The sequence below is a fragment of the Coffea arabica genome, chromosome 2e, assembly GCF_036785885.1.
Source record: "Coffea arabica cultivar ET-39 chromosome 2e, Coffea Arabica ET-39 HiFi, whole genome shotgun sequence".
NCBI lineage: Eukaryota > Viridiplantae > Streptophyta > Magnoliopsida > Gentianales > Rubiaceae > Coffea > Coffea arabica.
The window spans coordinates 6215533-6226891 of NC_092313.1; the positions used below are offsets into that span (position 1 = coordinate 6215533).

At 34.6% G+C, this 11359-nt stretch overlaps 1 protein-coding gene across 1 annotated transcript; it reads right to left on the reverse strand.

Annotated features, from left to right (window-relative positions):
* Window positions 1-9707: 9707 nt before the first annotated feature.
* Window positions 9708-10876, reverse strand: LOC113733454 (probable transcriptional regulator RABBIT EARS). Its single transcript, XM_027259820.2, has one exon. The coding sequence runs from the start codon at window positions 10635-10637 to the stop codon at window positions 9849-9851; it is 789 nt and encodes a 262-aa protein (XP_027115621.1). The 5' UTR covers window positions 10638-10876; the 3' UTR covers window positions 9708-9848.
* Between the last annotated feature and the right edge of the window lie 483 nt (window positions 10877-11359).

Sequence of the window (11359 nt, forward strand, 5' to 3'; positions counted from 1 at the left end):
AAGGAACGGAGAAGCTGTGTTTTTATTGTAATTAAACTAATTAGAAAATAATTAGCTGTCTTTTCTTAGACATAATTGCCCTCAGGAAAAAAAATCAGTATGTGAAATTAGATTGTATATCAGTGAGTTTGGAATGCATGCTATTTACACCTTAATTATAGATATTGATTTACTTGCATTATTAACACATTTTTCAATTAACTTTTGATTTCACATAAATCACATCAAAAAAGTTCTACGGTATTTTTTCACAAAACTATCTCAAATAATTTACTATCCAAACACTTTTCCAAATGATCTTTACACCGCTAAAAAACATCATTTGGGAAATCTTACCCTTTGTGTGTGAAATGTTGGTGTAACACCTATAAGTCAAAACACGCGACTCTGCTAATAACGTTAGCCCCTCCTAACTCTTTATGCGTGAAAACTGAAAAAAACACACTCTTTCGGGTGGATTTAGGAGAAAGGTTCTGCTGTTGCTAAAAATAAATAATAATAATTTGCTCGTAAAGAAGAAAAAAAGCGAGATTTATACTTTTTTTTTTTTAATAAGTGAAAGGTTTTGAATTTAAAATTTTCTACTTACAATTTCTCCTATTTTATCATCTAATTTAATCCTCTCCCAAGATTTAGACCTTTATGTTAACGAGCTAGCAAATTTTTTCCTTTTTTTTTAAGAAAATGAATGATTTTAATGGAATTTTTTTAACAAAAAAAGGAATTATTTTAATGGATTTTTTTAAGAAAAAGGAATGATTGTTGTTTCAAAAAAAAAAAGAAAAATGAACGATTTTAATGGAATTTTCTGTGTCGTTGGTCCCGTTGAGTTCCGTGATCGATTGGGTAGGCCCAGGGACGGCTTGTTTGTTGGATGAAAGCCACTTCTTTTTGTTTACCATTTTAGATACACAACGAAGCCTAACCTGACATTCCAACTCAAATAGTTACTTCTGGTGGGTGCTAAATTAGAGCACATAATTACCGGTGAAGCCTTCTGATTAACTTTTTTGGTTTCACCACCCAGCTCTTTTTCTATACTTGATTCCCTTCATATTATTTCAAAATTCATTCGAGATTAGATTCTTGTCTTCTGTAAATAACAGCATCCTGATTAATGAGATTAGATTCTAATTTAAGTGATAGCTCATGTTTAAAGGGTTAAAATAATAATAAAAAAGACTCTTGAAATAATAATATTTTTAGCCACTTTATCCAAATTGCAAAGTTATCAATTCAAACATCGAATAATATTTGAAGGACCAAAATATTTGGGCTCCATGTTATACGGCTAATTATCATTCAATGATGTCTACAATAGTCACATACTTCTATAATCATATGGCCCATCTTTTAAATCAAGCAGGTGACTTGCTGATTCATTAGGAAAACATATCCAACAGAGGAACTAGACCAAGCAGAACAAACCAGGCAACGGTTTGATCGGAGTATTCATGCTATGCTGCAAGAGTACACTGAGGATCTGTTTGGTTCACGGACTAGATGAGATAGCATGACTCATCCTTAGATTATTAATCCTAAGTTGAGTCATCTCCGGATAAATAATTCAAATTATGTAGTATTTGCTTGGTTCTGGTTTAGAATATGTTGCTAAATAATCTTATCCTATGTTTGGTTGCAGATTGGATGAGGTAGGATTATTATTTTAATGACCAAAGCACTCTTTAATTTATAGATTCTTTTTAATAAAATAAATTAATATTTTTTTAATAAAATTTTAATATTATAAATTTTATTAAAATAGAGTAGTTAGAAACTTTAGAATTATAAAGTAGATCAAGAGTTTTGATCTATAAAAATTTGTATTCATTCAAACTTAGCCCATTCGGGCCCTTAAAAATACATTTTGACCAAGTTTTTGAACAAAAATTTGAAATTCAATTAAATAATGAGTTGAGTTTTGAGTGAATTAGGGTTAAATCAATTAAAATTAACACATTTAAGAGCTTTAAATGAGTTGAATTTAGTCCAAGGGCAATATAGTCCTTCTATAATGATGTTAGTATGGCATATTAGTCAAAAATTTTAAATTAATTAATAGGGGTAAGTCAAAATTTTTAAAATAATTAATGGGGACAAATTAGTCAAAAAGTTTTAATATAATTAGTAGGGGCTAATTAGTCCATTTATTATCATATTATTACGTGAGAGTATGGTTATATAATAGTCAGTATGAATTCGAATCATTCATAAGGGTAAATTAGTCCAAATATTGCTATTGGTAGTAAGGGCAAATTTGTTCATTCATATTATATTATCATGTGGGAGTAAGGCTATATAATTATAAGAATATAAATTTGTATTCTTGTAAGGATAAATTAGTCTAAAATTTTATTATCCTATCTGTTAGTCATCACGGGATGACTAATACCATCTTTTCCATGGGATTATTTTATCCCATGAATAGGGGATTAATTCAGTTAGATAGGACGTGTCATCCTATGTATAAAATGTAACCAAATATAGGATAATACGGAATGCTTAATTTAATCCTATGTCATCCCATGAACCAAACGGACCCTTAATACATACCCTTTTTGTAGGGGATAAGGTAACGTGGGAGTTAGCCTCGTCTGAGTCAAGCCACGTCGTTTCCTATCTTGATATTATTTGTCTTGATTTTAATTGATGTTCGGTCCTAGTTATTTATTTAAAATTGATGTTTCAACTTTTAGGCCTAACCTTTGCCCCTTCTGCCTCTGCGGCGAGAATTAGAGTTTGCTAGCAATTACGCTATTGAAAAAAAAGGGAAATTTGCCAAATTGGTCTCTAATATTATCACAAAAACTTTTTTTAGTCCTTAACATTTAAAATTTATCAGAATAGTTCCTAACATATAAATTATGAGCCAATTTGGTCCTAATGCTCATATTTGCTCTCTTTTTTCGGCTAAAAATAGCACACCGACATAATTTCAAGGGTAAAATTGAAAACATTCAGTAATCCATAATTTTTCACTATTCTCTTTCTTTCTGATGGCAGCTTGCATGGCCAGATTCCTGGAATTGGCTCAAAGGTTTTTGAGTTGGGATCTGACACACACGATCAAAAATATTGAGGATGAAAAGAAACGTACTGGTAGTAACTCTAATAGCATTAGTGTTTGTCAATTCATCATTTGCAGAATATTCTAGAAATCATCCCAAGGATAACTATACAAAATCGAGTCAACAAGAAGAGGATCAAGAACTAAGAAGTGCTCGAAGAAGAAATAGAGTTGGCAGTAGGAGGAGGAGCAGTGGTGGCAGTAGAAGAGGCCGCAGTGGAGGAAGAAGATCAGGAGGATCATCAAATTGTGACCCTCTTTATTCATATTTATTTGGAAGTTGCGGGCAATGACCTTTCTCAAGGTCTTCTGGAAACAACCCTTTCCTGCCTAGGCCAACTCCCTCTCCCCGCCCGACTCCACCGCGGCCGCCAATTGTGTAGCCTTTTCCTCCTCTTCATCCACTCATTCCTTTACCGCCACCGCTACTTCCTTCCCTTCCACCTGCAGTGCTACCACCACCCATATCGCTGCCTCCACCCGTAGTCCCTTCACTGCCATCGGTTCAACCGTCACCGCCGCCTGTATCACCTTCACCCCCACCACCTGCAATTCCTTCCTCGCCCCCACCATCCCCATCCCCATCCCCTCCACCACCCTTGGTCCCATCGCCACCCCACATTCACCATCCCCTCCTCCGCCTGACCTCCCCATTATTTCCCCCCACCACCACTAGTTCCTTCCCCATTATAAGCTTCTAGATTCTTAAAAACCTTTGAGCCAATTCCAGGAATCTGGCTATGCAAGCTGCCATCAGAAAGAAAGAGAATAGTGGAAAATTATGGACTACCGAATGTTTCCAATTTTGCCCTTGAAATTATGTCGGTGTGCTATTTTTAGCCGGAAAAAAGAGCAAATACGAGCATTAAGACCAAACTAGCTCATAATTTATATGTTAGTAACTATTCTGACAAATTTTAAATGTTAAGGACTAAAAAAGTTTTTTATGATAATGTTAGGGACTAATTTGGCAAATTTTCCCAAAAAAAAACTCTGCTAGTATAATTTTTTTTGTGTAAAATTTGAAAATATTTGATCCCATTTGTGTTTATCCACTTAAAAACATTCCCAGGAAAAAAAGAAAAGCAATTAACATGTAAATCAAGAATAAATCACTCTCTTATACTTTATATGTATAAGAAAGGACTTTCTATAGTTTACTTTGAACAATCTTAACAATTACAAATCATTGCATAAAAAAAGGACTTCCTCTAATTTAGTGTAAACAATCCTCTGTATCACTGAGTGCAAATAAAGGTATTTTATAATTTTGAATGCATTATTGATTGATATGTATGTGTGTGTATATATATTATCCGTTGACACCAAATATTTGTGGATGCTAAATTAACGTGAAATCAAATCTGAAGAGCAACAGTAGTCATTTATTATTATTTTTGGGTAAAAATAGTAGTCATTTTAAGAACAAATGAGAAGCATGACCTCTATTATTGTCACGAACATCAACAAAGAGCATCGTAATATTTCCCTTCACACAATTATTATTGTTAAGGAAAAAAAAATATTTCCCTTCACACAACGGCCCATTGCCAAAAGAGACTAATAGGCCTGATAATTTACAAGTAGATAAAATAGGGGACAGGCTACACTTGGGTTTTAGAAAATCTTTTGGTGATACTCTGGAGCCCATTTGATTTGCTTGTTGAAACGTCGTTTTGTGTATCAAAGGCCAAGGTCTGAAAACTTTTGCAGGAACTTGCCCTCCAAACAAATATATATATATATATATATATATATATATATATATATATATATATATATATATATATAAATATATATAAAGGGTTAATCGCACTTTATCCCCTTTAAATATGGGTCATTTCTCAATTTACCCCCCAATGTTTGTTTTTCCACAGTTTACCCCCTTCGTCAGTCTAACTCAGCAATTGTACCGTTAAAAACTTCAAGATGCCGAAATTGCCATTGGAAGGGAGCCGTTTGTTTTGGCTGACTAAAATGTCCCTCAACGAGTTATAAAAAGGGGTGTCTGATGCTTTTTAGCCCATTTTTTTCTCTTTCATGCTTTCATCCAATTGCAACCTATTTTTTCTCTTTCATTTCAACAGATTCATGTCAACCAAAAGTATCATAAAAATGTCACAAAGTGCTTCAAATAACATTGAAAGATCGTCTCAAAAAATATGTGGATGTAATAAAGAGGCATTATTGTGCACCTCTTGGACACTTAAAAATCCGGGAAGAAGATTCAATAGTAGCCTATTTTTTCTCTTTCATGCTTCCATCTAGTTACAACCTATTTTTTCTCTTTCATTTCAACAGATCCAATAGCTCCTAAAATTTTTCTTTGTCAACCAAAAGTATCATAAAAATGTTACAAAGTGCTTCAAATAACATTGAAAGATCGCCCCAAAAAATGTGTGGATGTGGTAAAGAGGCACTATTGTGCACCTCTTGGTCACTTGAAAATCCGGGAAGAAGATTTTACTGCTGCTCAAATTACAATATAAGAAATTTTCATTAATAATCTGTTATTATTGTCTTTAATTTTGCTTTATTCATGAATAAGTCAAAAGAGTTTTAGACAGCTATATTTTTTTTTATTCAGAACCGACATGCATGTGGACACTTTTTCATGGGTAGATAGAGGAGAGAGAAAGATGGAGGAAAAAGTGGCTAATAGAGGAGAGAGAAAAAATGACCAACAACGACAAAAAGTTCCTACCTTTTGTCTTCAGAATTTCCTTTTTTTTTGTCCCATGTGCCAGATGGAGGGAAATTTCCCTCCTCCATTATTTTAGGGTAATTTTGAAAATTTTTCTTTATCCCTTTCATAAACCTAGAGATATGGGTATTTGGGGTTGTTCATTATTTTTTTAAGCATATTACTGTCTTTTCTTTATTCTGTTTATCTCCATTAGGGTTGACCGTTAGTTTTTGGGGTAAATTACGAAAAAACAAATATTGGGGGGTAAATTGAAAAATGACCCACACGTAAAGGGGATAAAGTGCGATTAACCCATATATAAAGAATGTTAGAATGTTCAATCACGCTTGTATAATTGTTTCTGTAAGTTCAGACCGCTAGTGGAACAAATTAGCGGTCAATGTTTACTCGTAAGGGGTATTTAAAAAGCATCTCAGCTGCGACTTGTGACCCAACTTGCTTCTTACCTATCTATATTAATTATATATATATATATATATATATATATATATATATATATATATATATATATATTATATAGCTTTCACGGCTACCGGGCTTGAAGTTTCTGTGGAAAATTCAATCACCCCAGACTAAGTTTTAAGTATGTAACTATGTGAGTAATTTGATTTTGACCATCAAGGCAAATGATTTCCCCGTAAAGAAGTACGCACCAGTTTGTCATAGATTAATTTCGTTTTGCATCTTCCAACTATACGTGAATTCATATTTGGTTTTTAAACTTTAAAACGGGACAATTTAGTTCTTAAAGTATAAAATATATTTCACTTTAATTTTTAAAATATAATATCTATATCGCTTAAGTATTTATACTATAGAAATTAAAATATATCCCACTTTATGAACTAAATTTATACTATAGAAATTAAAGTGGGATAGATTTTATTTAAATAAGACAAATTTTATATTTTTGAAATTAAAGTTTCAAACTCTAAACCTAAGAACCAAAATAAAATTTAGGTATAATTGAAGAGAACAAAGTGAAATTAATACAATTTGTTATACACTAAACCATTTAGCTCTGTCTAACACCTTAAGATCCAGCTTACTTCCCATATGGAAAAATCCTTGTGCTCACATATCTATATGGCAAAGTCCCATTCACTTTTTTATTTATTTATTTTGTTGTGTTTTGGTTGTGTGTGTGTGTGTGTGTGGGGGGGGGGGGGGGGGGGGGGAGGGGGGGGGGAGTGTTCAACATAAGTATGTGCATCATATCATCATCATTGCCAAGAAATGGTTCCCCACTCCTGCTGTCTTTAGCACTGGAATTAACTTAAAGAACGCCTAGCTTTTGAAAGTTGAAGCATCTACTATATGTGTGTAATTACATGGAATAGCATGCATGTAAGATAAGCCATTGTTGAATTTTGGTGTTTTGTTGGTTGATGTCATGGTTTGAAAATCGATCCGCTGCTAAAATTTTTAAGATACGAACCAATTTATCAAGCATCTGACCGCAACAGTTCTCTCAAGGAGATCTAAAAAGAAAATGTTGAATTCATGATCATCTCGACCTCATCAAATTGACACTTCATGTTCAAGGTCACTCGTCAACTTGGGGAAACCTTTTTTTTTTTCTTTTTTATTATTTTAGAGGTCTCAACTAGATCGAAATCATATAGATTTTCTTTTATTTTGTTTTTTTTTTTGGGTAAAAGAAAGTTTGGATGATTTCTTTTGTTATTCGTGCACCACGAATAGGGGTGCAAACGAGTCGAGTCGAGTTTTGGCCTAATCGAACCGAACTTTCAGTTAATTTTATGAAGGTCGAACTCGATCTCGAGCTCGACGAGCTCGAGTTTAAAAAATAAAAAAAATATTTTTAAAAAATAAAAAAATAATTATTTTATTTTTAAAAATGAATAAAATAATAAATTTTTTAATAAATAATAAAATATTAGGGATATATATGTAATTTTACTATTAAAATAAAAAATAAAAAATACATATATAATCGAGCTTGCAAGCGGATTTAATGTTTTTGAACTCAAGCTCAACTTGATATTAACCGAGTTCGAATCGAGCTCGTATTCGAGCCGCTCCCGATCGACTTGTGAGCGGTTCGATTCGTGAACAGCCCTAGACTACGATACAATCTGCACCATTTCTCCTTCTGTAGTCATGTAGGTAGGAATTTTTCGTTTCGTTTCGTTTCGTTGGAGCCAGAGAGAGAGAGAGAAGATTAAATTGTTCTGAAATGTAAATAAATCTGCATCGTCGAGTAATTGTTTTGTACCCCGGTGGCTTCAAACTTGTTATGATATTTATTGCTGCGAAAGAATTTTGAAATTCCTGATAGCTACGCAGAAATAGACATTTGAATCCCCATGTGCAAGTCTGACTCTGTCACAACACCCTTAAAACCTCAATAGAAATCGTCAGAGAGCTCGCCAGTTGTTGAACTGTTCCAGTAAAACGCAACTCACAAAACCCGTCTTCATAAAAGACCAGTTATTGCACAGACGGCGACGGCCATAAATCCACGCCCAACTATCAATCCCGAATCAGCAATGGTTCCTTTTCACGTACTTAAAAGACCTGTTCTGTACCGCTTGCACCCACCAAATTCTCTGAGGTACAAAACAGAAATCCCAATAGTCTAGAATTGCCTCAAAAGAATGAAAACTTGTCTCTGTTAACCATATTAACCATAAAAAGAATCACATTTGTTGGCTAACATCAATTCCCTCCATATATAGCTAATTCTCGATATCTATGGAGAACCCTTTACGTGAAAAACATTTTTTTTTTAAAACAAAAAGAAAGAAGAAGAAGTTATGTTCGATCTATTATCCTTGCAGAGAATGTAAAGAAGCGCATTGAAAAACAATTGCAGGGAAAAGTGTGCTGCATGAGCAGTTACCGTGTAATCTGCAAGAACCTTCGGTACCAACTGTGCCTACATGTTTTAGCGGCTACCAAGTTTAGGGTTAGAGAATTTCTTGAATCATGAACATATAGGGGTACGTGATAGGGTTTTTGGTGTTGAGGGTTGGACTACTATACCTTGCACATGTTTCTTGGCATTAGATATCATAATACAAAGTGTAAAGACGAAGGATGCGAAAATGTAGCCAACGATTTAAAATATGATACGGTACCTTATATAAAAATTAAGCTACTGGATCCATGCATCCATGCAACAATACTTTATTCCATTGATTCTCTTCGGGCAGCGATCTTTCTGGTGGTTTAAAATAGACAAGATTAGGATGTATATATATACATATTTATAGCAAGGTGTTGTCGAGAAAATTACGACAAATTGCCAATCTTAAATTAAATTATAGTCCATTTACTCATTACTATCCAATTCTATGTGATTAACTGTCAGTAAGTTTTTTTTTTTTTTTTAAGTCAGTAACTGTCAGTTTTTAAAGCAAATAGCCTAATACAGTAATACCCCATAGAGCACTTAACATTCTCCACGTTGCTTCCATCTTTCTTTCGCACTTGTGACCCAAAATAGTGCACTCGATCCACAAGATGACGAATAAACAAAATCAAATTAATATACAAGGTGCATAGATGAGGAGGATTAAAATACGTAAAAGTATCTTTAAAAAAGCAAAATAAAAAAAACGTAAATTAATTGTTCCATTTGCACCAAATGGTAGTCCTGATTACAATTCCGATGAGCAAATTCTTTGATTTTGATGACCAATTAGAAACTAGATAAATTTAGTATAAGCATCCGTGGGCAACTGAATAGAATTTTAGTACGTCAAGTAGTTGTCTCAGCGCCAGGAAAGTTTTCAGATTTGAGGATGCACGGGTTTGATCCATGGACTGATCCCAGGAAGGATCATATCCAATACAATCAACCTTAAGAAATATATGATTTTAAGTATATTCGGTATTCGCTTCGCTCCACAGCCGCACGAAGCATTTGCATATCATTGAAAGGGGAGCGAACATAGACCACCACGATTAGCAAGTTGAAATTGTCATTGCAACATAATCATAAACTACAAAGGGAAGAGCTTCTACTGATCAACTAGATCAATTCAACTTCTTGAACTAGCTAGAACAGTTAACATTTGTTTCTAGTATTAGTTAAAAGCAGTCTATTTATTTCACAGCTGGTGGATCACCTAGCCTGAGCTCCAGATCTATGTCCTCAATTGAGCTGGCCCTGGACATCTTCATCCTTAACATCTCATATTGGAAAGGAAATCTATCACTTGAACACGGTTTGTGGTACACCGGAAATGATGCATTACCTCTAACTCTCTTGGAGTTAATTGCCATCTCTTCATTATGAAGAGAACTTCCCTGTGTGTTATGGGAATTAATTCCCACAGATAAATTTGTTTCGACAGCAGCATGATCACGACGATCCAGCACAAGAAGTTCTTCTTTCCTTGCACTTTTTCTAATTCCATTTCTGGAATCTGGAGAAGATAAATAAGGAAACAGTCGCTGTTGCTCCTTTGTGATAGAAGAAGAAAAAGGAGAGACGTAAGCTTCTTCACTGGAAGTCTCTTGGGAAATTACGGTGGCTGAAGCCCTAGAGACAGATGAAAAAGGCGAGGAGGAATCGCCAGCTTGAGGTGACTGTTGGATTTCGGGAGCGGAGGAGGGAGTTTGATCACTGCAAAGAGATTGCTTAAGTCTAGCTCTATCCCTCCTGTGGACGTTCATATGACCACCTAGTGCTTGAGCTGACCTAAACTCTCTTCTACAAAAAGTGCAGGAATATGATCTCGGAGGCCATACAAATCCTCCAAGAGGACCAGCAGCATCTTCGGCAAAAGCTTGTTCTTCCCATGATGATGATGATGTGTTGAATGAACCCATGGATGATTGAAAGCGTGAATTCAACAGTTGTTTGCTTTTCATCCACATCATATACTGCATGTCTTGCTCCAGAATAGAAGTTCTTGATCAACCGTATATTATGGGCTTAGTTTGCTGTGGGATTACTAGAGAATGGAGATGGAAGACTACTTTTGAGACGGAGTGGGGAAGGAAACAGGTAGTCGTATATAAATGGAGCTAGAAGGAGTAGGAGGAAAGGCAATTCTAGGTCCAAATTGAATGCATGAAAGCAACTAAAGAATCTACGAGGAGAGTGAAAAAGTCATGTTCTATCAGTAACTGGTTTTGGAAGGTATAGGAGGAACAGCTCTCTTTGGAATTTTGGATCTTTCAGTGTGGTTATACCATTGGCTTTTCCTGATTTTCTACACAATTATTTTGTCTGTTTGATAATAAGTTTTTTAGCAAGTCCTTTGCTTTGAGGGTCCGACATGGGTCAGCCAGTGCAACTGTCGTATAATTAAAGTTCATGCATGCAGTATAATATCAATTAAAAACCTTCTAATTAGTTGATGGATGTTGACAGGTGCAATTGATCATCTAGAGTCTTTGAACTTATCTATTGGTTAACTTCTCTTACATTAGAAAGACAAAACCAATTAACTGGTCAGTCGTGCACTCAAATGGACTTTTATAAGAAATGGGAAGAAATCCATTTATGGGCGCCATCTATAAGAGACAAAGAATGGAGAGTAATTACAATGTGTTCGTTCATACATGTATGTGATTTTCTCCAAGACCCAAACATCCACGACACTAAT